Source organism: Sorghum bicolor, chromosome 7 (genome assembly GCF_000003195.3).
Source record: "Sorghum bicolor cultivar BTx623 chromosome 7, Sorghum_bicolor_NCBIv3, whole genome shotgun sequence".
Classification (NCBI taxonomy): Eukaryota; Viridiplantae; Streptophyta; class Magnoliopsida; order Poales; family Poaceae; genus Sorghum; species Sorghum bicolor.
This window is the reverse complement of record NC_012876.2, coordinates 17,656,185-17,683,792: the sequence shown is the minus strand read 5'-3', so window position 1 is coordinate 17,683,792 and position 27,608 is coordinate 17,656,185. Positions and strand designations below refer to the sequence as shown.

Genomic DNA, 27,608 nt, shown 5'->3' with positions numbered 1-27,608 from the left:
AAAATCTGGAACACATACCTCCTATAGTCCAGAAGCACATTGGGGAAAAATCATCTCCCTCATACCCTTAAGAGCTAACATATGCTCTATTCTCATGTCCTCATGCATCTGACTTGTGTCAGTCATCAAAAGGGCTTTATATGTCTCTAGCATTCTGAATTCCTTATCATGCTTTTTTCCTTCTTTCTCAAGTAATTTTGCCTCCTTATTCTCTTGGGCTGCAAGGTGGGTGAGCCTTGCAGATTCCTTCTTGTCAGCGGCAATTTATTGGTGTCTGTCTAGTATCTCCATGCGATCTTCCTTAGATTTCTGTTGACCCTCTATTAGTTTGTCAATCTCATCCATAATTGATGAAGAAACCTTCCCCTTTCCCTTCTTGTTGAGTTTCTCCTTAGCTTTCTTACACCCAATTGGACATTGCAGATAACTGACTGCATCAGAAGAGGCTGTCAGGTCAACAGCTTCTGCCTCAGAATACTTTCTTTTTTTAGATCCATTAAGGTCCTCATTATATGCATGCCACTTTGGTTGATTTCGAAGAACCTTCCAACAAGCTTCGAGTTTAAACTCACCATCATCAGACTCAACCTCATAGAAAGCCTTGCCATTGTCCATTACCTGCTCATCAGACTCCCTACTGCCACGAAGTTGCTCTGCTTTTATCCAACAACCTTGAAATCAATTCACACTTTTGTTTACACGATGCCATTGTTCCTTCAGTTGCTTAATTTCTCTGGTTCTATCGCTTGGAGTTGTGTTGTTGAACATGGCAGTTACTGATCAGTTGTGTTGTTGAACATGGCAGTTACTAATCCCCCGTATTGATCATTTCTCTTCCAGTTTCCTTTAACCGTATCGTTTGAGTTTTTCAACCAAGCACTCACCTACATACAACATAGATGGTTATAAGATGCACAAACATTATATAAATATGGGTACGTATGTAGAGAGTATACAAGGATTTTACCAGTCTCATGGTTTCATTAGGTGTCCATATCATCCTCTTTGCAGGCCTACTTCCTCTAGTGTCTTTTTTGTGATTGTGCTTGGACTGCCTCTATTACCATCAAATTTATCAATGTCCACTATATGAGCAGCGGCAACCTAGGAACCAAGTGCTGCATGTGGTGTGTTCTTGTGCCTCAAAATGGAGCATATTGAGCACAACTACTTGTGTTAACAAAATTACCCGGCATGGGTGGCCGGTGATGATCTGTTGAAGTCAGTAGTTTGAAGAACCTTGCATGAAATTTAGAAAACCACTAGGTGGGTATGAACCCATATCACTGGAGAAAAAATAATGAATATGTTATGCATTTATGGTAAAAACTTAAATTGCAAGTAGTCATAGCATAACAAATACCTAGAAATTGTTTTTCAGTTTCCTGTAGCAAGGAAAGACAAAGGACTACCATGTATTAGATGTTAGTATCAGTTGACACTGAAATCTTGCAATATGATATCTATATAAATTAGTAAGCAAACTGGAAAACAAACAACTATAATAATGACCCTAAATAAGCCGTTTGAACCCTCACTAAAAATCCTGTTCATTCTTTCTCTCAAAATGCATCCAAATTACTCCCTTCGATCCCAATTAGTACAGATGTCAAAGGCTAATTGCTCAAAATGCATTCAAATTACTCCCTCAGATGCCAATCAGTACAAATTCTAATGAGTATAGATGCCATACGCACCTTTCCTCTTGCATCGGGGCACTCAGATCTGAATTTTGGACCATGGGAGTAGAATAGTTGGACACAAAAGCAGGAGGTAACCATGTCGAGTATGTTTCGAATGAACTAGGACTGGCTTGCGCTGCTGGGGTTGTGGCTGTCACCGGTGCCAGTGCCAGTGCCAGTGCTGTTGCTGGTGACAGTGACGAAAGTTCGAGGGGCATGCTCGTAGCCTGGGCCATCGGGGCAAAGCGCAGCAGGTTTGGTAGCGCGCAGGGGCACCATATGCTCTACTGTTGCGTGCGGTCGCCGTGGGCAGCGCCGTCGGAGAGGGATGGTTGAGTTTTGGGAGCAGAGAAATTAGGAAGAGGAAGTTGCACGCTGCAGATGAATTAGATACGAAGAAAAGGAAGTGCGCATTGGCGCCATGGACAAAGAATTTGGCGCCAAAAATAGGAGCGAGCAAAGGGATTTGGCGTGGCGCCGCGGCGGATCCAGCGAAACAACGACTTTGGTGTACAATAAATAGTTCGGATGTCGTCTCATCTAGCGAAGATGACAGACATGAGCTTGTTGTTTCATGAGACAACGGCTTGACTTTCTCTCTCCTTTCTCTTTATTCCGTGTCATCTGAAATCCTACGTGGCGCTGCATGAGACAGTCTATGAGACTGCTGACATGTACCAATGTACCTGCCCTAACGTGCATCTCTGCAAGGCCCTTCCCATAATCTGCTCATCGTTCCTTTCCTTTCTTCCACAGCCGGGCATGAGGAGCTGAACTGCGGCTTGCATGATGGTCCACTATGATGATCGATGTAGATGTTGGCCTGGGCGATCGATGATGGATGGTGTCTGAGGATGATTGCGGTGATTCTAGACACATTGCCACAACGTCTGTGGTGGTGGTGGTGGTGGTGTGGGGGGGGTTTGACAATCCATATGTTTAGGTTGATAAAGAAAAGAGAGAAATAGAGATTATTAGAGCAACGCCAATCCACCTCCTAAACAAGTCCATATTCTAAATCTAGGGACTTGATCCAAAAAAATCAACTCCAACCCACCTCCTACTTGGACTCCCATTTTCCATGCCCTCCTAAATTATAGTTTCAGCCCCTCACATCTAGAACCCCCTATCCTACTTGTTTAGGAGGTGGGTTGGAGTTGGGTCTTAATTTGAGCCCCTACTCTTTTTATCATAGCATGTAAATAAAAATTTAAGAACTTAATTTAGGGACTTGGGCTGGAGTTGCTCTTAAGTTTTTAAGAGAGCTTGTATTTAAGTACTCCCTCTACATAAGATTTAGAAATCATTTTGAACAAGGATTGAGTCAAACATTGAAAATATAAATCATCAATAACTTTCAAATTGTTGAGTTTGCAAATGTAAAAGTTATATGAATAAATCTGTTTTGAAAAATACTTTCATAAAAGTATACATATATCCTTTTTTTCTAAATATTTTTTTTATAAAACAAGAAGTTAAAGGACTATATCGCTGTTATAAACAATTTCTAAATTTTATAAGGCCAGTTTCAATAGAACTTCAATAGAGTTTTATGGATATTAAATATGTTGTTGTGGCACTGTATTAATAAAAAGAGATAATGCAAGTTTCATATGAGTATAGAGTTTCATGGGGATAAACTCTTCTATATAATTTTTAAAATATGGATGTATTGAAAATGGTCCTGACACTTTCATTGAGTATGACCTAAGCAGGAGTACTCTTAAAATAGGACCCACGCCAATACTAGTGACACTACTATACTTTAGTGATGTCCCTAAGTAAAATCGACACTCGACATTTCTGGCGCAGTGGCTAGGGATAGGCTCTCTGCCTACTCCTAATGACTACGTTAAAAAATGCCAACAAGTAGTCATTTTTGAAAATTAATTGCATGAGCTACACAATTTAAGTGTGGAAGAGAACTAACGATCTAGCCATGACTACACCCCCTCTGTCTAAATTTGCTAGCACCCTTACAAAGGATTGAGCTACAGAGCAACTAAGGTACGGAGCTTGTGGGAGCAGGCAGTTTTTTAATACTTTAAAAACAGAAAAATCACATTTTCTATACTAGGGGCTTTAGTGGAACGAAAGTATAAATTTGGTCCTCTAGCTAGTTTTAAAGGTGAGTTTCTACTTTCTAAAATAATAGAAATCATATTTAATATATGGAAACGGCTAACGCACGGCCGGCCGTGCTATAAGCATGCGGAACGCACATTCCATTTACGGAAAGCATATATTACAAGTTAATAACCATTTCTATTTTTGGTAAATTTTCTTTTTCACTCGTTTTTTCTCTCTACTTCTCCAACAGTCTCGCTGCTCTCCTAGATTTACGAGGCATCTTTTCAGTCAACATATCCCACATATTAAAAATGGATTCACTTAAGCAAACGAAATCAAGTACAAGTTATTCATCACATGTCATTCTGGACATCTTGAGATGTTTTGTATAGCATCTCAGGCATCTTAGAATATGTAGGCAAAAAATATAAAGCATTTTAGAACATAATGACAGGCAAAAATAACACAGAAAATCATGCATAGGCAACTTATATAACACGAATTGACAAGCAGGAAAACAAAATATCATCAGCCTTTGAGCAAAACACACAAATATAGAAGCTAATTACACAGAATTTCATGTTGCCAAAAATTACACAATGATTAGAAATAGAACCAAGCAGATTTGTTCTTAGTAGTAATATATTATTTTCTGTTACCTGATAAGCAATTCAGATTATGCTCTTACTAAAGATCTATTGTTATTACTATCATATGTTGTTCTTACTAGTTAATATGCATATGTGAGGTACTACTACTCCTGTAGATATACAACTTGCTTTAGTAAACCTCCTTGTTTTGTTAACATATCTACATCCTGTTGCACCATGCATCCCATGATGCTACACATGGTTCTCTTTGTTCATTTGATCCCATGTTGATGCTTGAGACCATCACACCTGCAATTAAAATTGTTGACAGATTTAGGGTTGCAGCAGTCAGATGTCATACAACATATATAAGTACTGAAACTTGGTGTATATAAATGCATTGAAACATGAGGCACATAATAGCATGTTACTGAACAAAAAATTGCATAACCTTGTACTTTTTTTTGCCTAATTCAGTACAATATTATTGCCTAACGGGTTTAACTAAGTTGCCTACATGTCATGATATAGCAGCACACATTTGTACTTATTGTTTTGCATGCAAGGAATAATCATATAGGTGTCAAAGATAGATCTTAATGAGCTACCTCCATATTTGCAAAAAAGCTAAATTGCCTATTTAGAAGCACATTGTTGCCTAACAAGTGACACTTAAATTGCCTAACAAATGATACTTAAATTGTCTAAGAATATCATATTGTACAGCAAGCTTATAGAGACAACATTGAACCTTAGTGGTTATGATCTTCCCTTTGACAAAGAAATTACATAATTAACTACACAACTATGAGACAGACAACCAATGTACCATAGCCCATATTTTACCTTGCAAAGGCGACAAAACTTCACACCTCGAGACACAAAAATCTGTCAGCATGTGGATGCCTTGCAAATTCATTCATGCAGAGGAAGGCACCATCTCCATGCACCATAAGTAGTGGGGTGTGTTACACATAATGCCACAACAGCCAAATATAGCAAGCAGCTGCAGCCTCTGCTAAGCTATAGCAATATTGATAGAAACATTAAAAAAAACATGCTGACAGTAGTTGTAGCCTCCAAGAGCAACACATGAAAGATAAATAACTTATACTCCACATCAGACACATACACACAGCGACAAGTAATTCTTTTTTGTGTCCAATGCAAACTGAACTTTATATCTAATAAGAAAGCTTTACATGTGGAGAAACTCACCTACGATACCTTGAGTTTAAATACTGCACTAGCTACATATTCAAATCCGTCCAAGTAATAACCAAAGGAGGCTCAGAATCATCCCTTGATTTTGCAACGATTGTTCCATCATCAGCAAACAAGTGAAGCAATGATCCTAGCAGATGTATAAAGTTTGTAAGAACACTATGCATACACATAAATCAGAAACAGTAATAAAAAATACTCTAAGCATATAAATTAAAATAAACTAAAACTTGTAGGAGACAGAAATTCAACATTTTGAATTAAATAATAGCCATATAAAAATTCCTAGCAAGAAGAACATTTTGCATCACTCAACTATTGAAATGGTGAGGAAAAAAGTCCAACAACCATTTTCTTATTGCTGAATCAGTGAACATCAAATCAAAGAAACATATATAAGGTGCAATCTTTCTTACATGTAAAGCAAAGCACCAAAGTAGCCTCAACCGAGATATGCATCCAATCCAAGCATGTCTACCTATTTGACAGAACAGATAAGCATCTGAACAAAAAAGTTTAAGCAAGTCACCTAATATAAATTTGTTGTTCGATCATATATGTGATAAAGGCATCAACCTGTTATCATTTAGGATCCATATATGTACCACTGCTACCCCAAATTACACCAATAGCCCCCAAGTATGAGAGTTGCAAAAATCAAGATGAAACTTGTTGCCCAAAAAAAATACTAAGTTGCGGGGATTCAATCAAATATGAATACACACAGATAGCTAACTACGGCGTAGCTTAAATTAGGTGACTTGCTTAAACTTTCTATTAATGGAAAATTTGCCTAATGATTTGAATTATGTTGCCTTGTTCTTGCCACAATATTGCCTGGTCATAGTACATTTAGTTGCTTATTCCTAATGAAGTTTAGTAACTAATCAATACACATGTACATTTTGGTTGCTCTAAATGCTGATTATTGACACTCACACGTACTAGCTTTCAGTTCATGGAAAACAACAGTGAAATGATTTAAGGCATTCAGATAACTTTCACATGCTTAACTAAATTTACATGCACATTTTTTGGTGCTACTATCATGTCTGTCTACACTTTCATCTAGCCTGCTGGACACTCCACCTTTGCTGCAGGTCAACTTTGCTGTCTTCTCTATCTACAGTAACAGCATGGCAGCAGTATGGCAAATAAGTAGTGGCCGATTTCAGCCCGATATTACCCAGCTGTAGCTAGTAGTGGCTACAATAGTAGCAGGTTCACTAAAAAACACTTTCATCTAGCCTGGATCAGGCTGTGCATCAGCTACTCGTCCACCTCGTGAAAGTAGCGTCTGTAGGGGTAGGACAGCCAGACGTTGTTGACGAGTGTGCCCACGTCGAGGCCTCGGATGGAGTCCTTGAGCGCCTCGCTGGAAAAGGGAAGACGCAGCACGGTCCGGCAGGAGTACGGGTATGTGAAATTTCAGTACACTGCAAGGTGTGGTCCATGGGCTACCTTTTCAAGCAACTCAATCATCTATGAAAGCATTGTTTAGCACAATTTGTCCTAGAAAAGAAAGGTGACTGGATATCAGATTGTCAATTGGTTGTATATGTTTCATTCTTTTGTGGACGGAGGGGGAAAGCATAGAACACAGCTATGATTGTCAAATCACATCGATATCTTGAGCTTTCAACTGTGTACATGACTATTTTGCGCCATTGACTTACACGGTGTAAGAAGTGTGAATTTAACACAGCTTGTTCAGGCACCAAGTAAGCAACCATCATCATGTCAACTGTAACAAAAGTTCCACCATGTAGGGTGGAAGCAGAGTAGAAAGAGCTATACCTCAAAAGAAAGACAGCTGGAGCAGCTCGTTCAGAGCGTTCCCCTTGCTCTGCTTTGACTCGACCTTGTTGTCATTCTTCGTGTGCGGGAGCAGCGACAACACGTCCTGCATCAGATGCCGATACCTGTGTCGAGCACGCACGCGTGAATGGAATCACCCACCACAGGAAACGATTCACGACACTGCAAGGGGGCAAACAGGGAACAATCACCTGTATGTGATGCGGTGGGATCCTGTTCTAGAATGGCGCCATGGCAGCATCGTCGCTCATGGAGGCGTGCTCGTCCTCGAGGGCCAGGTCCTTGAAGCCGAAGAGCGTGCGCTCTGGCGCGGAGCCGTCGGGATTCTCTGCACGAGATCTGAGACGTCGGGCGTCAGTAGGTGGTAGGTCATGGGCTCGCAGGGAGACAGATCAAGGAGCGAGGTGCGGCGACGCCGATGTGAAAGCGGCGACCTCTGCCTCGGCGAGCACGATCTGCACGAGCTACACTCCCCTCTGAGTAAAAATCGCTTAGATCGATGGGCGCCTGCACGACAGGAAGTAGGCGTTGTGGCTGCCTCCATCGCACCCCGAGCGGGTCACCTGTGTGAGGACGGGTTGCGGCAGGCCGGAGCTCTTGAAGAAGGCAATGACCTCCTGGTCGCTGATCCGGTCGACGCAGTCCAGATCCGCGCTGCGGAAGTAGGTGTCGATGGCCGGCTCCATCACACCCAGAGCGAAGGCGTGGGGGCAGGCGGCTTGAGAAAGGGAGGGTCGATGAGTGTCGCCGGCGGTGAGGGCCTCCTGTCGGCGAGATCGGCGGGGCACGGGACGATTGTTGTCGGGATGGAGAGAGGGAGAGGGAAGAAATGGATGGGAACGAAAGGAAGAGGAGGGGCACGGCTGCACGAGTCAAATGAGCAGTGCGCTGCGTAGATGGACGCGTGTGCGTGCGGTTCAGTAAATGCACGGCTGGCCTGAAAGAAGTCATTACCATAAAAATTGATAATAAATTGTTTCAAATCAGAAAGATATGAAACTAGTCTTGATTTTTTTTCCAAAAATGTTATCTATCCATTGTGCTCTACTTGAAGTTATTTAGATATAATATAGTCATATTTTCTAGTGTTTCATTGCTTATAGCCATGCCTTATTTATTTAAATTATCTTGATTGTACTATTTGTTGGATGATTACAATGTGAGTTTTGCAACTTGATTATACTATTTTCATTGGATTTTTATAAGTGCACATCCTCACTCCTACACCCTCAAAGCCTCAACGAACACGACCTGGACCGGATGGCGTCAGCCGGCGTGATCACACCGCTTGAAGTTTGTTTGGATATATTTATGTATTCACCTCAATATATTTACATGTGTTAAAGTGGATTAGAACCTTGTTTAGATTTAAAAAATTTTTAGATTTTAATACTGTAGCACTTTCATTTATGTTTAAATAAAATTATTGTCTAACTATAGACTAACTAGGTTTAAAAGATTCGTCTCGCAAATTACAAGTAAATTGTGTAATTAGTTATTTTTTATCTATATCTAATGCTCCATTCGTATGCCGTCAGATTCGATGTGACGAGGAATTTTGAAAAGATTTTGGATTTTAGGATGAACTAAACAAGACCTAGATTGTAAGTTAGTTTGGGTCTACTTGGTTCACTTTCAAAATTGACCCAGTTAATAATTTAACGAACCATGATTTTAGATAATATTTGGTTGGCTGCCAAAACTTGCCAACTTCTCATATTTGACTTTGCTTCAACTTTTAATTGCCAAATGTTTGGCATAACAAATTTTAGTCGCGAACCAAGTAAGTTATTAGTTCCGCACCAATCTATTAACACATGTAATTGAGGTGGATAGATACGTGCAAACAGGCTCAATGCGACGCCGCGAGCCTAGACCCTACAACCGCACGGCTCACATGCAGGTCACGGGCAGGTGCAAAACAAAACAAAGACCTTTTTAGGCAAGAAAACAATGCAACTGAACTGAGCAATTAACGTCGAACAGCTAATAACATAGTAGGAGTGGAACTACAAGAGGTATATTATAATAAATTTATGTAACTATACAAAATGGAGGTTGAACCAAAACTATAATCGCTTCGTCCTGTAATACAACATATTCCTGTATTCAAAATTTGTTCTCAAATATAATGTATTATAGAAACGAAATCAATTTTACATTAAATACTTTTTATTTTTCAACCAATCACTATTAATCACATTGATGTTAGCATCTAATTAGGAAATAAAATAAGAGTATGTCTTTATCTTCTCTCTTAATTTGTCTTAGAATTTCTAGAATACACCGTATTACAGAACAGAGAGAGTACGTCGAAAATCGTATTGCACAGAAATTATATTTTTGGAAATCTTTTGATGGCCACATATAGAATCATATCTACATAAATTATATTTTTGAAAATCGTAATTAATGTATATATGATCGATGCAGCAGAAGACGGCGATCCTCAACCGCCTCAATTCACAAGAACAGCAGTGGCCCAGACCATAACAAGTGTTTTTGGCATATATAACCCAAAAAAAATGTCAGCCCTACTAATACGGAGTAACAGCAGCATGAGCGCTTCAAGCTCTTGGCTCTGGTTCAGCTTAGCAAACATCTAGGCCTTGTTTAGTTCTGAAAAATTTTGAGAAATGGACACTGTAGCACTTTTGTTTGTATTTGACAAATATTGTCCAATCATGGACTAACTAGACTCAAAAGATTCGTCTCGTCAATTTCGACCAAACTGTGTAATTAGTTTTTATTTTCGTCCATATTTAATACTCCATGCATGCGTCTAAAGATTCGATGTGACGGGGAATGTGAAAAATTTTGTAAAAATTTCTGGGAAGTAAACAAGGCCCTATTCTTTGCTAAGGAAATGACAATTAAACTCCGGATAATGTTGCTGAAGTATGCGTGGTATCATACCTGACAACTTGTTACTTGTTGCAGAAACTGCATTTTTGTCGGGCCTTATTTAGTTGCAAAATTTTTTGCAAAATAGACACTATAGCACTTCCTTTTATATTTAAAAATATTATTTAATTATAGACTAATTAGACTCAATAGATTCATCTCGCAAATTACAGGCAAACTGTGATGAGAAATCTAAAAAAAAAAAGTTACAAAATTTCTCAGGAACTAAACATGGCCTCAATCTCCAACTTCCCATCAGGGAATTGTCTTGCTGCTGCATTTAATTTCCTCCGGTAAAGTTTAACTGGCAGAACTTTCGATGCACAGTTGCTTGGTACACTGAATAGCCTAACGAACCGTGATTAGAGATCTGGACCTCGGATGAACCAACAAATATTCAAATTGATAGTTTAGGGAGCTTAACGATATTAGTGAATGAGTTTAGGGGCCACTGATGTGTTGTTTCCAAATTTAAAATGCTGGTGCTGGCCAGGTAAATCGAGACTACTGCTTCACCAGAGCTTGGGTGTGTTTGGTAGGGATTCTCCAAAAATATTTCTCAAAAAAAAAAAACTGAGTCCATATGCGGAAACTAACTTTTTAGAGAAACAGTAGAAACACTGCACAAACGATTCTGAAATTTTATTTATGACCAGAAACATTCATCGGATTTTCTTAGAACACAGAAGCTAAAAAACCAGTTTCTCTCTAGGAACGTTTATTAGAGTAGCCCAATCCCTGTCAAGCACACCCTTAATGTCAGATTAACATGATCAGAGTTTGAACCGTAATTAGTGTTGCAAAAGAAGAGGAATAGTAGAGAAAAAATAAAATACGGAAAAATATATTGTTAGGCAAATATCCATTGCAAAAGAAGAAGAATAGTAGAAAAAAATAGAATAGTAGAGAAAGTTCATCGGAAAGTTTGTTATTCGAATTTGATTTGGATCTGAAACATTCCAGCCAAATCAACACACCCACTCCAAATGGGACTTTATTTTACAATTCTGTACCACATCAAATGGAGATTAGATGGCAAATATCCATTTTGCAGCCCTATCTTGTATATGGTCAACACAGCGGAACATGGTAACCCTCCAAGACTCGAAGAGAAGCAGTGGTCCAGTCCATAACCAGAATCCAAATGTCAGCCCAGCTAATACAAAGTAATACAAGATTAGGGCTTCAATCTCCTGGGAATGGCTGTGCCCAAACAGTGCTGCTGTAGAGTTTGAACCATCTGAACATGCTATGTCGAGTGGGAAACCACAGAGCCCAAAGTTGTTGCTGTAAATTGATGGGTCCACAAGTGTTTGGAGTTGAGAACCTGTTGGTACCTCACCTGACAGATGGTTGTTGGAAAGGTTTAGCGAATTAAGGGACATCAATTCTGAGATGCTTGAAGGAATAGAGCCAGAAAGTTCATTTAAAGATAAGTCAAGGGTCTCCAAAACCACCAAGTTACCAATGTCTTCAGGAATAACGCCAGATAGACAATTTCTTGACAGGTTTAGGAACCTGAGACCCACAAGCTTTGTCAACTCAGGAGGAATGTCACCAGAGAGATAGTTGCTTGACAAATCAATACCTGTCATAAGTGCAATGGTTCCTTCAAAAGTATGATATTGCCTCTTCCAGTTTATGTTGATCCTCTCAGTGTATATATATAAGACAAGATGATGTAGAATCTGGTAGCTGATTTCCAGAGGTACGTTGAACTCTGGTTTTGGTTGCATCATAGATATTAGATTGGAGAAATTTCTAGGGATGGAACCCATAAAACTGTTGCCTGATAGATCAAGCAGCTGAAGAAAAGAGAGCTGTGATAGCTGCCAAGGAATACTCCCATGGAGCATGTTTGACCGTAATATGAGCACCCTTAGCAAGGGATTGCTAAATCCTATCCATGAAGGAATTGTATCAGAAAAATTGTTCTCACCAAGATCCAGAATCAGTAGCCTTCTGCATCGCTTAAGGACATGTGGGAATCCTCCACTGAGTCTGTTATTTGCTAGGTGCACTGATTCTAGTGACAAGCTGAAGTTCTTTGACATTTGGACATTCCCAGAGAAGGCATTGCTTGACAAATCCATGAACAGTAGATCCTGCACGTTCCACAAGCAGCGGGGAAGTTTGCCATATAACTTGTTGTTTGATAGGTCCAAGATTTGAAGATACAACTGTTGACAAAGCACGATAGGAAATACTCCAGTGAAGCTATTGTTTGCTAAGCTGATGGCAAGCAACTTCCTGGTGTTGAGGTATGGTATTACACCAGATAACTTATTGTTGCTGACATCGAGAAATTGGAGATTCTGGAGCGCCGAGAGGGCTTGGGGCACCTCACCCTCTAGCTGATTTGTGTCAAGATCAAGGGACTCCAGTGCCGTCAAATTGGCGATTTCTAGCGGTATTTTCCCAATGAGGTTGTTGCAGAAGATTCCCAGAAGCACAAGACTTGTTAGGTTTCCAACTGAATGCGGAATCGGTCCAGTGAGGGAATTTGATGACAACATGAGGCGCCGCAAACTAGCTACTCTTCCAATCTCTACTGTGATTTTACCATATAAGTTGTTGCGGTGGAGAAACAAGGTCTGTAGTTTGGATGCGTTGCTGACCTCTGGAGGGATGCTTCCAGTGAGGGAATTGTTCTGTGCGTAGAACGATGTGATCTCTGGCCAATTCATGAACAGATCCGGAGGAATGGCCCCAGTGAGCTTGTTTCTTGAAACATCAAACACCCACATGCCACGCATGTTGGAGAGTGACCGTGGTATCGAACCGTACAATCCATTGGCGGACAGGTTGAGGTACCTCATCCTTTGCTTCATCGATGGTAGGGTGTCTGGTATCTCCCCGGACAAGCTGTTCTGCGACATGTCAAGGTACGTCAGGCTGGAGATGTTTGCTGGGATGCTGCCACTGATGTTGTTGTTGTGGAGGTCAAGCTTGGTGAGTGCCGGGAATGCAGCCAAGTCTAGGGCACTGAGCGTGCCATGGAGGCCAGTGCCGGGAAGGCTCAGCTCGGTGACACGGCCTGTAGCGTCACACATGATGCCGCGCCAGGAGCACATCGGCTTGGTAGCCAGCCATGAGAGCAGAGGGGATGATGGCTCGTCCCCGCCATTGGCCGGCAACAACGTAGATTTCCACCGGAGAAGCGAGCCTGCTTCTTGCTCTGTACCACGGGATGTGGATATGCAGAGCAACAGAAGAAAGAAGGCTTTCAGGAAACTTGATTGATTTCTTGTTCGGAGCGCCATTGCTAGATGCTGAAGGTTCTCATGTTCTTGTCCACACGAGCAATAAATGGATCGGCTCTGAGTGGATGAACCAAGACACCACCCGGAACCAGTGTGGTACAGTATCACGTCAAGCAATAAATTCAATGACAAATCCTAATGGCAGGGTCAAGGCACGTGGGATCCTTTAGTCTGGTGTTCACACAACAGCCTTCACAGGGCACATTGGTACTGTAGGAGCTCTGGCTCCACCCTCAATCCCCATCAACCCAAAATGAAGAGCCGGTGAAGGCAGTTATTTTTCTTCACCGAATCCTGCTACAATATCACACCTCTTAAGGACATGAACATGAACAGTGGTGAAGCCAAAGCTAGTACTCCCTATATTTTTTTGAACATGTCATATTAGCTTCGTCCTAAGTCAAACATTACTATCTTTGGCTGTTCATTTTAAAAAATTCTTACAGTTTCACAACATATGAATTATGAAATTATTTCTCATAGTGAATCTAAAAACATTCCCATATCATGAACCTATCTAAATTTGGTCAAAGATACAATGTTTGACTTAGGACAAAGCTAGTATGACATGTAAAGACATGGAGCGAGTATAAGTCATGCCAAACAGGCTCAAAATCTTGTCAGGTGGAACCACATGGCCTCCATGAGGTCTAAGACATGTCTAGTCCCAGTTTGATTTAACCTTACGACACCGATGGCAGCAAAACCTTTCAGACACAAGACACCAAAAAGTATAAGGGGAACAAGCAATTTTCTCTATATAGGTAACACGCAACTGTTTCATGATTCTAATGAAGCTCATCTACATGAAAACATTTCATATGACCTTAATCTCCTTGAGCCAAGCTGTGTGTAGTGGGCAAGGATCTGGCCTTCCTGCTGCAAGCGCCTTCTCGGTGAGGGAGTAAAACCAACCATTCCTCCACTTGAACTGCTCCATTCAAATTAGCATATTTTAATTTAGCAGGGAATAACATAATGTTTGGTTTAACTTCTCAATAGATCATTGGTAGGACTTGCCTCTTTTACAGCTGTAGGGAAGTGTGCCACAGCCCTGGAGTAAGCACAAAGCCGCTCCTCTATGCCTTCGTCGAATGTGAGCCCTCTCTCTGCAGCAGCAGCCGATGCTAATTCAGCTATCAGGCTCGCAACCTACCAAGATAACAGTGCAATTCAGTCTCTTGAAAAAACATCCTTGCGTCTCAGTGATAATTGGATGAAAGATAGCCAATGGTTTGGACTGATTGTAAAACTCATGACAGAACAAACCTCAGATCGGTAATCTTTTGATTGTAAAACTCATGACAGAACAAACCTCAGATCGGTAATCTTTTTCCACCACACCAACAGTAGCCCCTGGATGTCGAGCACCAACAAGCATGAAAGCTGAAATCCATATCAACTTCTCTAGCATCTGCTTCTGAAAGGCTTCCTTTTGAAGCACCTGATGGGGTAGGTTGCAGCACAAATACACAATTAATACAAATGATCATACTTCAATACTTGAACATGCAAAAAGAAAAAGGTAAGTGCAAGGACCGTTACATGAGAACATCAATACTTCAATAGACAAAAATGAAACCAGTACCAGTACATTACTAATTACTAATATTTTGATTCCTATTGCAAGAAGATAATTTTGATGATGAACCATAACTCCCTGAGCTCACTGACTTTAATGATTTTCATCATTATGGTTATTATAATGTTATCTTAATCTGGATTAGGCACAAAGAATAATATTGATTATAGAGGATCAATATATAGGCAAGGATGACCTAAGGTTTAAAGAAGTAGAACCAATCAACTGTGATCCTTGCCTAATCGATATCAATTTATCTATCCTAGCCATATGGGCGCTAGCCGCTAGGCCCAACAGGGGGTACACAGGCCCAGCAAGAGGAACCAGACGACAGTCCTAGAGGCTGCCGTAACCCTTTGTCTAACAGTTAGGACAAGTAAATGCACAACTTTCATGATTTGAGTAATGTATTACTTGCACCTACTATGTAATACAGTGTGCAGAAATAAGGAGGTTCCTGCAAATGTATAGGCACAGACATTGATTTTTCAAAACTTTATCTTTGGTACCCTTTTTTTTTAGAATGAACATATTCTTTTCCCTACTACTCACATCTTATAATAGGGAGAAAACATTTTGATGCCTTGAACAAACTTTTTGACAGGATGGAAATAAATAATGCATAGGGAAGGGATCATGATTTATTCTAAGTTTCGTCTGACACAGTTCAACGTAAAGGTCTAATAAACCTTAAGCAAGGGTTGCCCAAACAATTCTTTTGAGTAGATATCTATGTTGTTTGCACCTTACTATGAAAAGTAATATAAAATATGAAAATGGCCAACATGGGAATTTATGGATGAGCGGAATACAGAACTTCTGAAGCAAATGTTCATAACCTCACCTTGCAGGTAAGTCCGCCGTTTTGCAGGCGGGCAGCCACTGCAGGAGCCCAACTGCCAAATGCAGCAGTCAACCCCTCTGGGTTGGTATCAGTAATCCCATCGACTGGTGGTTCTCCAAGCTTTGATACAGCAAAGTAGGCCAAGACCTGGTTTGCATCCACTAGGCCCTTGCTCTCGAACCATGGATCCAGCATTCCATTCTGGAAGAACACCAAATCTGCTGCAATATTAGCTCAACATGCAGCAACACTACGCAAAAATGGCAAACAATGCTGTAGTTAGCATGCACAATATAGAACCATTGCAGATCACTTTTTGATAAAGGAACACGTCAGAATCGAAGCAAATGCTCATCTAGTGACAAATTCATATCAATACAACCATCCTATGAGGTTAGTTTCTTCAAACTACATTGATGGCAGAGATTATTTACCAGACTTGCATAATTCAGGAAACGAGCTTCTATGTAATGACACCCTGAAGCTCTTCTGGAATCTTAACTATCCAAAATATTGTGCTTGTGAGTGGATGCACATCGGATCTAACTGTTAGAATTTAGAAACAAAAAAAAATGCTACATAACTTCCCTGAGTTTGCCAATCCCTCAATAATCAGAAGCTCAACTGCTAAACCTTCCATTTGTAAAATGGATCCCACCTACTTACACCATGAGGGTATTCGATTATTATTGCCTTATTGGAATTGCATGACAAAAAAAACTGAACTGAGTAGCCAGAACAGCTTGGCTAATCCAGCTCAATTTGTTCAGTATTTCAGGCACGGTTTAACTAAAATGCAAGCCCGATGCAAAGACACGCATAAACAGACCTGATCGCACACAAGCAGCGGCACAAAACGAACGCGGACTCAACGGGCAAATGCCAGCGCCCACCCAAAGCACATCAGCCGGGAGAGCACAGGCAGACGAGGTGGGAGGAGTTGGAGAGCACGTACCGCGCCAGCGCGACTTTGGGGTGGCCTCGAGCACGCCATCAAGGTCGTCGTTGCGCGTGCACACCAGTATCGGTCCGGGCGCATCGTCGGGCACCTTCTCGCCGCGGCCCACGAGGACATCCCCTCCCGGCGGGCCCATGGACAGCAGCGCCTGGCCTACACGGCCGCCGCCCACCACCACGGCCGGCTGCACCGCCGTCGTCGCCATCGCCGCGGAAACCCTCGCGATCCTGCGAGCCGCCGCGGGGCTAGAAGAGGAGGGGGAGAGCAGAAGACGGCGGAGGGGAGGCAACGGCAGCAGCGGGGTGACGGAGACGGCGGTTTTGAGGGCCATCTAGACGGCACTGGGGTGGAGGAGTGAGAGGGGGAAGTGACGGCGTTTGGTTTTGGAGCTGGGGTGCCGTTAGCGCTTTAAAAAGGAACCACCCGATTCGGGATGAGGTTAGGCTATCTCGAACAATCACTATTTTTAGTCTTCTCCAACAACAAGACTTAAAAGACAACACTCTCTGCAAATGGGTCTCGAGGAGAGAGGATACCCAAATTTGGTTATGCCTCTCCTGATACCCAAAATAGGTCTTCTATATGGGTACTCTGTTGGAGGTTATAGGTATTGTGTTGGAGACCCATTTTAGGTTTGGGTTCTCAAATGGGTCTCCCTGTTGGAGATAGCCTTATCTTGTCGGTTTGTGGTGGACGTATGATGGGCCGTGCCGTGCTAGGCCTGTGACCTGGAATGGGCTTTCTCATGTCTCATTTTCTTTCTCAAACTTTAAAAAATAAAAAACCAATATCATTTCACTCGGCTCATCTTTCTATATTATATATGTTTCTAAAAAAAATATCTATATAAGTTAAAAACTATATTATAAGAGCTCGGTCGCGTTGCCGATCTCTACACCAACAGCCTGTGGAAACAAAATCCACTAAATTTAACCACTCGTCTTGACTTGATTTATTAATAAAAGTTCTTAAGTTTAACTATGTTTTCATAATTTTTTTATCAAAATTAAGGTCAAAAAAGTAAAGTGTCTTATAATTTAGGATCGAGGAAGGAGGTTCTATACCAAGAGGTTTCGCCAATCTAACATAACATCCATGCAGCAGCCAAGAAACAGAGTTCCACATACCATTGGATGTGACCGGCCAAGTTTTGCACGAGTCTCTCATTTATTCCTACTTTGAACGAATCAAGGTAAACTGGAAGAGGCAATACCATACTTCGCTGGAACCATTGCGCTTATGACAGGTATCGATCTGTCAAACAACTCTCTCTCCGGTGACATTCCTTCAGAAGTTCAGAGCTGACAAAACTTGAAGGTCTACGGTTCCTAAACTTGTCAAAGAATCGTTTCTCCGGCGATATCCCGGAAGACATTGGCGGTTTGAAGAGTTTGGAGTCTCTTGATTTATCTTGGAATGAACTCTCCGGCTCCATCCCTCCAAGCATCTCGCAGCTCATGTCTCTTGATTCGCTCAATCTGCCTAACAACCATCTATCAGGTGAGATACCAGCCGGTTATCAACTCCAAACACTCACGGATCCCTCGATTTATAGCAACAACTTTGGGCTCTGTGGTTTCCCACTGAACATAGTATGTTCAAATGGTTCAAATTCTGCAATGAAGTTCAGTAGAAACCACCAAGAGCTTGAAGCTCTAAGCTGGTATTACTCCATATTAGCTGGGCTGGCATTTGGACTTTGGTTATGGTTCGGAGCACTCTTTTTCTTATCTTAAAACCTTTTTGTGTTGCAATCTTCAGCCGTGTCGATCAAATCAAATAGAGGATAAGGGCACACAAACAACCTTCATCATTAGTTTGTATGATTAGTAGTGTAGCAGCTCTTCCAGCTCTGTATTTTTTTTTTCTGTTATTATTATTGTTATCTTCTTGCAGCTCCTATGGTTTAAATAGAACTTCAATCCTGTTCAGCGCTGATCCTCTGAAAGAACGTAACTCATTTACTACTTGGTGGAATCAAGTTACAGGATGAAACCAAATGTCTACTGAAAATTTCCAACCACTCTGATCTACCGGTCAAAACAAGAACAAGCTCATGCTCCAGGTTGTCATATTTACATGACTAATTCACTAAAATTAACAAACTTCAGTGAACAGTTGATTATTAATAAATTAGGATGAACACTACCAAAATCAAGGGATCAAAGCGTACTCAGGTAGCACAGTATCAAATTAACTGTGAGTCACATGTCACACGGGAGACAATACCAAGATCTCCTGGACGAATTACAGGCGCCATGATGTTTTTAGCACACCATGGTAATAAAAGAACGATATAGGCCTACCCCAGTATACCAGTTTCCACAAACTCAACACTGTCACTATTAGATTTGCCTCTACCAGTACAGTAAATTTGTGGTCCAATAACATCAGCGTGAATACAAACCACCCACCACCAAAAATATACAGATTCATGGTATGAAGAATAAGACCTGTGACCAGAGTGCATATAAAACTCAATAATTTGGTCTTCCATCAACGAGTCTCCAAAGTCAGCGGAATTTCAACTTTCCATGTTGCAGCACTGATCTTGCCTGGCACTCAATCCTCTCTGCCCCTGCCAATCCAATGCAAGCATCTGATGCCCCCAAGGTTACTGCAAAGTACAGATAGATAGTGCACAGGAAGGCAAGCACAAGAAGTGTTGTCAGGAGGAACCGGTGCCGCTCAACCAGTGCAGACCAACTGTCATCACGAGATGACTGAGGCTTTTTTGCAGATGATACGAAGAATGTGTTTTGGGACCTCCTGTGAGGAGATGATAATGAATCAAGAACCATGGTGGTAATGTACTGGTTTGTTTGAATCCTGTCCAAAAGAGACAAGAATAATGAGCAAGTATTTTCAAGCTCTACACTCACAAGAAAGATTGCTTAAGTGAATAAACCATCAGTAGCTCAAATCAATCACGAACATGTTCATATGCAGTGAGACTTGGGTGACTCTTGACTAGAACTCAACAGACAGTAAACGGAGCAAACAAATAAACTAAGTTTCACATCTTGATATACAACTCCATTTTAATGGAAATATGATATGCACATATCTAGAACCCGAATCATGTCACATAGTAGATAATCATTTACAGTTTTACTAAACAAGCAATGTCTTCTTCGATAATATGGGTAGTTCTATATCCATTTTTGAAAGGGGAAACATATCACTCTCTGATTCTAATATATTTCAGTGTATGTTGCATAGTTCATATTTCACAATTTTCTCCCCATTCTTAAATTCAAATCAGAATAATATATTAAGAGAAAAAAATCTAAAGAACTATAGAGCACAAAGAAAAAAAAAACATGCGGCTAAGAAAGTTTCAGTACATTTCTTTAGGGAAGGAGAGGATCTATTTTGTTATGGACAGAACAGAAAGGCATAAGAATGAGTTGGGTTACTCCAAGTCCAAACTGATGTTTGAGTAAACAGAAAACACAACAGAATGTAATTTCAAATAATGATTGCTGTTTGAGATGCCTGATTTCGCTGCACTTTCCGGTCCATGGAAAAACAGAAAAAGAAAATCTTTCCACTGTCAAAACCGCCAGCAGAACCTTAATGGATAATCATCATTTCTGGAAAAGAATTATAACCTACTGTATCACATCAACCATAAAAAAAAAACAAAACAAAGTTAAAGAGAAAGTCTGAACATTAATGGACAAGTAACATTTCTGGAATGATCATCACCTATTAATAACATCAAAACGAACCAGGATCCATTACTAGAACTCTGTACACATTGAAATTCTAGTAAGCCACTGGGTGCAACATCAGTTCATCACAAAAGGCAGCACTAAAACTAAAAGCATGTGCAAGCATACAGTTTCCAGGCACCAGCAGCATGCTTTAAATGTCACATACGAGAAAGCTAGTTCATTAAAGAAACTAAAGAGACAATGCATGTTCTCCACATGGTTCCACCTCTCTGAATTCCAATAAATCGGAAAACATATGTGATACCAAAAAAAATATGGAGCACAATATCACTTTTATCTAGATGAGGGCCAAAAGTCCATTGTATATATATAAGATAATTGGGCAGTGAGCACTAAAGCTCGCATTTTTATCCATGACAGCACGAAAGGCCAAAAATATGTATTAAAAATTACCACAGCTACTATCCTGAAAAGAATTAGAGAATTCCAATGCACTACTATCTATGTCCTTGACCGGAGCTATTGATGAATTGTGGGGATAAAAAAGTCAACTAAAGTTCAGGTAGCACAGTCTTTGTTGACAGTGGGATTGCCGGAGTGGAAGTGCAGAACGACAGTGTGCACTGCACAGCGAAAACGACTCCTTAATGCGGCACTATCGTGGTCCCTGTCGCAATGGAATCGCAGAGTTTTTTTTTTCTGGGTGTTGAAGGCTGAAACACAAATATCGAAATCAATTCTTTCCCCTCTTAATGGATCAAAGATCCAGGCCAGAAGCTCATCTCCAGAATAAATCGGCAACCATACTGAGAACACATAGGAAAAAAAAACCTAACGAAACGCACCATCTATTCCATATTCACATTGCCCCAAATTGGTAATTCTGATTCTAGTTTCAAGAAAACATCTATCCTCGAAAGCATTAATAACGACTGAGGTACATCGGCAGAAACGCGCCGGAGCAAACCCCTAGAAAAAAAAATCGTCGAAATAAAAACATGCACGCAGCAAACATTGAACGACTGATTGGAATGGTAAGCGAAGGTTCGGATTCCAGCGCTCAAATCAATGAATCAAGAATCCCGCAGGCCCCAACGAAACGAACAAGCAAGACAATCCTATCCCTATCCGAACCAGCCAAAAGGCGGGCAACATAGAACCCCGTTCGGATCTCCACTCCATGCCATGCCAGAGGCGCCCAGCGCAGGGTGGGGATGCGGACGCCTGCCGACGGGCGAGGAATGGAGGAAAGAGACGCGGTTGCGGCGGAAGGGGAGATTCATGCATACCTGGATCTGGATCGGGGCGTGGCCGGCCGGCGCCGAGGGGCGGTGGGGAGGCACTGCGAGGTGGGGGACGGAGCGGACGCGGCGGCCCTGGGAAAGGGGGAGAGGCCGAGGCGGGGCCCCGGTGAACCGTCCGAATATTGACGACGGCCGAGGAGGGGGGAAGTCCGGCAAAACTACCTCTCAAATAGGATTAGGAATTAAGATGGATGGGCGGGTCCACCCGCATGTGTATATATTTTTTTGGACATGTATTTACTAAACATCAGATTAATTTACTATAGATTCTTTCCAATGTTTTGAATCCGATCATTTAAACAGAATTTAATGCCTTATCTCGCCCGTTCATTGGTTGGTACAAGGAAAAAAACTATTATTAGAATACATTTTTAGAGGAAATGTACAATTATTATATGATACACTGATGTACAATTATTAGGCATGTCTCAATGGGTTTTATGAGTATTAAATAAACTGATGTGACATAATATTAATAACTGGAGATATATAAAACTTTTATAGGATGAAATAAGTTTTATGAAAACGAAACTTGTTTATACAAGAAAATGACTATTATAGGACTCCAATCGTTATGGCTTCTCTCAAATAGGACTCCAAACATTTGTTTCTCTTAAATAGGACTCTAAACATTGTTTGTAAGCTCTAATAACATTTTAATACAATTAATTATTTTTTCTCATCTCCCAAATATATATATTTTCGTATATAACCTTATTGCCCTTGTATGTGTGACTGTACGAGCAACGATTTATCTGCCTCGTACGTTAGTCTCCTCGTCTACTCACGCCGCCGCCAGACCGCGGCTAGACTCGCGCCGTCGGCCTTCTTCCTCCCCTCGGCCATGGACGACGATCCTCCACCCTTCTTCTCCTCGGCTATGGACGTAGCATACTGTACATGCTGGAGTTTTTTTAGAAGCTGTACATGGCGTGGTTCCATGGCCAGGCGGTGGCCAGCCAGCCTAGGCCATGCCCACGGCCAGGGAGCAGCAGCCAGACCAGCCAGCCCAGGCCACGACCACGGAGGGAGCCAGCAGCCATGGCCACGGCCAGGGAGCGGCCAGCGAGCGGCAGCCAGACAACGTTAATAAAGCCCGGAGATAAAGGAGTTATGTTATGGCCAAATACATATATTTAAGGACTTAAAACATAGTTAATTGTATTAAAATGTCATTAGAGCTTACAAACAATTTTTAGAGTTCTATTTGGAAGAAACAAATATATGGAGTCCTATTGAGAGAAGCCACAATGATTGGAGTCCTATAATAAACATTTTCTCTGTTTGTACTGTTTCTAATATGTAGAAGTCTTGAGATAAAACTCCCCAAATAAAGCAAACATTTACACCTTGTGTTCGTTACTTGATAACTAGTAGCGTGCCGTGCTAACGCTATGGTTAAGTCAAGAGGATAATATTTTTAAAAACAAATAAAGTAAATAGTAAGATAGATTAAGATTCATGTCAAAAAAACATAGTTTAATGCATAGTGTGATCCGAACCATCATAGGCAAAGATTCATAAAAAAAATCATAGTGTAGCAAGACCAGTAGCAAAGAAAGCTTAAAAATTAAGTCAAATGATTAGGAATTAAGCTACCGGCACCAACCATTCGAGTTGACTTTCAAGTTTATGAAGCAAATATATATTACCCAGCAAGTATATTGCAAGATTGCAACAAATTCTAGTACATAGTTTAGTGAGTGCTACGTATCCAAGTTACAACAATTTTTTAAAATAAATAAAATGGTGAAAATAATAAACTCCTCTCCTTAGGTGGCCCAAAGATGGGTTCATCTAGAAAGTAATCTTCCATAAGCTTAATATGGCTAGCGTGCTTCTTATGACAAACCGAAAGCTGTCAAAGAACCATAATGTTTTGCCTCCTATAGTGCACAAAGTCAGCATACCAGACTACTACCATCTCTAAATCGATGTCTACGTCTGAGGGCAAGATGTTAAAAAGAAGAGATCAAGTGAGCTCATCTACAAAACAAATGGCAAAAGCAGTCATGAAATTGGTAGCAAAAGCAAAATTAAATAGGATTTGCATCCAAACAAATGAAGTCTACCGTCCCATAGAATGGACAATAACTGAAGTAATGTTGAAGCACGTGTCATACTTTTCAGAAAAAATAAAGCTAACCAAATCATGGATGCAGAACCAAGGTAAGCAATGAAATTTTTGTACAATTTTCAGTTATTTGATCAAACTAACAAAATAACAACCCTATAATAGTTGATTAAGCACCGTTCATTTGATTTTAATCACATCAGTCCAAGGAAAGCAATGTCACTTGCTCTCATGACAACGGACAATCTCAACTGTATTACCTTCGAGCCTGCACATCCTTGTCGGTGTACAGAATGTGGGCCACAGATGTTGCGGTCGAGTCAGAAAATGCCAAGCTCATCAATCTATCAAAAGAAGCACACGCCGTTGGAAACCAACGCCTCAGTTCACAGTAGAGAGTAAATTAGTAGACTAACCAATCAAGATGCATAAACAAACATATACTTCTCAGTGTCTAGTCGAGGGACCTCGACGGTGGATCTAATCAAAAATTTCTCTTATGCTAACTATTTTCTATAGGACTACCATATTTTATTTAATTTACTAATAATTTGACATTTGCATTGGTAAAAGAAAAGGCATTTTTAATGACATGGACTACAAACAACTGACCTGATCAACCTAGAACCAAACCTACTCCTCACCATGGCCTTGCAACTACAACCTAAACAGAAAATTATTCATAGTGCAAACACATGAGAAGAGTCATCAGGGATAGCAAAACATTTCCCTTGGCTGAGGCATCATTCTCAATTGATGCAGGCTGCCTTTCCCTGCAATTTTTGAATTTCTACTGTCACTTTCCTAAGCAGAGATTTTTGAAACATCAAGGCAACATCATACAGTGAGGCAAACAAAATCTAAAAAAGGACGATTAGGCAGCATATTCGTCGGCATCATGCCACCATGCGTTCAGTACCTGATTGAATCCATGAAAAGCAAGGATTATTGGGAATGAAAGTAAGAACCCGTGTCAAAAAGGGAGGATGGATTTTCATGCGGTGTCAAATAGGGAATTGTCTCCAATAAAATGGTGACTTAACCTTGGAATACTAATTAATGCAAGTATCAGAAATATAACCAAGTAAGCACCTTTGTTGCAATTCTAAACACAAGGATATATTTCAGCAGCACAAATGATGTAACATGATATCACAAGGATCCTCACAGACCTAAAATCAATCAGGTCATTAGGTGATCTAGCTATCACTGTTGCATCTATCTTCGGAAAGTAGTACTCCCCAATTGGGCACGATAGTTGCAACATCACATCCACAATAAAACATACTAACTAAATTAACAACAAATATTTTAAATAAAATAACGGAGAAAAGCAGACATTGTGTGGGAATACCGAAATTGAGATATTAACAAAGAAAATTTTGAAAAAAAATATATTTCCTTTGGTATATGGTCACAGTAACAATCACTTGGAACTGGGGAAGCATATCTGATGCATGTTGTTTCAAGTTTCTTTTCAACTATATTTATGAATTTATACCTATTTTTTTATTAAACAAATTCCTACCATTTATTATAAATAGGTTACCTTTAAAATAAATTTAGAAATACAAAATACCATTTCAAAAGCATAGAAGCTAATTCATTGACTCTCAAGAATGGAAATGGTCTTCTTAACATTATTACTCTACGTAGAAAATTAACAATTGTAGCCATCATAATATAGTATTCGATGACATAGAACCTTGAAATAAGAAGGAAACCCAAGTGTTTTTTACACAAATGTAAGCAACCAATACACCTGAATTAAAATGACCAAATGTAATACTTGGAATTCTTGAGGTCCATTTACATATGGGCTTTGATGTGGTACACCCAAATGATTGTGAGCCATTCATTAAATTAAATCGAATGGTTAGGATCATCTATTACCTCGTAGGAAGTAATATGCTAGAATATATATTTAAATATTTTTTCTTTATATAATATGATAAATTAGGAAATTTTTAGATATAAAGATTCTTTCCTGATCTAATTAATGCATACATGACGTGATACATCTTTTTAATCTTTGCAACTTTAGATCTGATATAAATTACCCATGTGCCCGGTTAGTATACACACTACTTTTTTTGTAAGTAACCCGTATAGATATTATCATATTTTTGTTTGAATTTAAATTTAAATATAGATGTTGGTATTATTGTATGTTAATTAGAAATGAATACTTCAAATTTGCATTCGGATATACGATCTAACATAAAGCAATCATTGGTTGCTCGAAAATGTCCAAAGAACCAAACTTGTGAAAAAAATTTAGATGCAAGCGTAAACAATAGTTAAACTATTTTAAAAAAAGTTTTTACAATTAGAAATCAAACGCACATGAAAAATTAGGAAAGGAAGGATGTATGCCTACAGAAAAGGAAGGGACAGGCCCGCTCGTTTTTCTATCCCGTGAGGGGGATTTGACATATTTCCCTTTATATTTTTAGATTATTTAATCAACTAACTAATTAAAAATCCAAAAAAATCAATGGCTTAGATTTATTTGAGATATTACTCCTACTAAGTAAAGTGTGTACCATAGCATTACCCTTTACATATAGCATTTATTTTTGTTTATCTCCATCAATATTTTAAATAGCGGGCTATAGAAAATAGCGTCTTTCTATCCCAGACGCTATTTGCGCTATAGCCCCGCTATAGCGGCTGCTGTACACAGCAGCGTGTTGTAGTTATCCACGCTATAGCGACACTATAGCGGCGCTATAGCGCGCTATTTTTTGGAAACAGACAAAATATATAATAGACAGCAATAAGTTCAAACAACCATCATATTTCACAATCACAAATCACAAATCACAGGTGTTTCATAGTTTAAATGTTTAATACATAACTAACTCATAAACATAATGCATGACTGCATAGTGCACAACCACAAGTGCATAAGCACAGCACAACAAATAAATGCATGACAACATGATCACAGATCAACAGCAATAGCGCGCAAATAGCGGCGCTATGACGCTATTTCAGTTTAGCGGCGCTATAACGCCAATAGCGCTAATAGCGTAAAAATAAGGTATAGCTTCTTGTCGACTTATTCTGGCCGCTATAGCGGCGCTATAGCGTAAAAATAGCGCGCTATTTAAAAAATTGATCTCCATTATCCACCTACAAAAGATGTGTAGAATAGCGAGGCATACAATTTTCAGTCAAGAATTGCAAATGCTGCTAACATCGCTCTCCAAGAAACAGAATGATACAACCAATACAACTGAAAACTTGCAGATTAATGTGGGATAACTATTTTTGCTGGCGTTGCAAGTAGCCGACCTTGTTTAGTTCCAAAAAATTTTACAAAATATGAATAGTAGCACTTTCGTTTGTATTTGACAAATATTGTCCGATCATGAACTAACTAGGTTCATGTTGACGGTCCTTAGTGCTCACATTTAACCGTCAACTAATCATGAAAAAAGATCCAAATGCAACCGACACCTAGACTTAGGGTTTCATCTGACAGATTTCCACGAGTTTTGGTATTTGTCTATTTCTGCAGGGGGTTATCAGAAAATATGGAGAAAAGACCCACACGTCGGGTTTACATAGAGATATTAACGTGTGCGCTAATTTTCTATCATCTAGAAG

General features: G+C 40.2%; 3 protein-coding genes and 1 long non-coding RNA gene across 9 annotated transcripts; all 4 read right to left on the bottom strand.

Annotated features, from left to right (window-relative positions):
- Nucleotides 4,268–8,248, bottom strand: LOC110436864. Of its 6 annotated transcripts, none has more exons than XR_002454741.1 (5): nucleotides 7,364–8,248; nucleotides 5,983–6,044; nucleotides 5,561–5,696; nucleotides 5,189–5,365; nucleotides 4,268–4,651 (listed from the first exon to the last, which is right to left on the bottom strand). It is a non-coding gene; the product is annotated as an uncharacterized LOC110436864 (long non-coding RNA). The 6 variants fall into 6 exon arrangements; XR_002454740.1 differs by having other exon boundaries at nucleotides 5,189–5,282; XR_002454743.1 differs by having other exon boundaries at nucleotides 5,570–5,696.
- On the bottom strand, nucleotides 10,445–13,941 carry LOC8073283 (probable leucine-rich repeat receptor-like protein kinase At1g35710). Its single transcript, XM_002444093.2, has one exon. The coding sequence runs from the start codon at nucleotides 13,549–13,551 to the stop codon at nucleotides 11,317–11,319; it is 2,235 nt and encodes a 744-aa protein (XP_002444138.1). The 5' UTR covers nucleotides 13,552–13,941; the 3' UTR covers nucleotides 10,445–11,316.
- On the bottom strand, nucleotides 14,149–17,299 carry LOC8073282. The gene is made up of 5 exons (XM_021465862.1): nucleotides 16,933–17,299; nucleotides 15,978–16,195; nucleotides 14,867–14,995; nucleotides 14,572–14,703; nucleotides 14,149–14,482 (listed from the first exon to the last, which is right to left on the bottom strand). Exons 1-5 carry the CDS (start codon nucleotides 17,264–17,266, stop codon nucleotides 14,369–14,371), a joined length of 927 nt encoding a protein of 308 aa, XP_021321537.1. The 5' UTR covers nucleotides 17,267–17,299; the 3' UTR covers nucleotides 14,149–14,368.
- Nucleotides 19,092–22,066, bottom strand: LOC8073281. The gene is made up of 2 exons (XM_002444091.2): nucleotides 21,905–22,066; nucleotides 19,092–19,764 (listed from the first exon to the last, which is right to left on the bottom strand). Exon 2 carries the CDS (start codon nucleotides 19,734–19,736, stop codon nucleotides 19,449–19,451), a length of 288 nt encoding a protein of 95 aa, XP_002444136.1. The 5' UTR covers nucleotides 19,737–19,764; nucleotides 21,905–22,066; the 3' UTR covers nucleotides 19,092–19,448.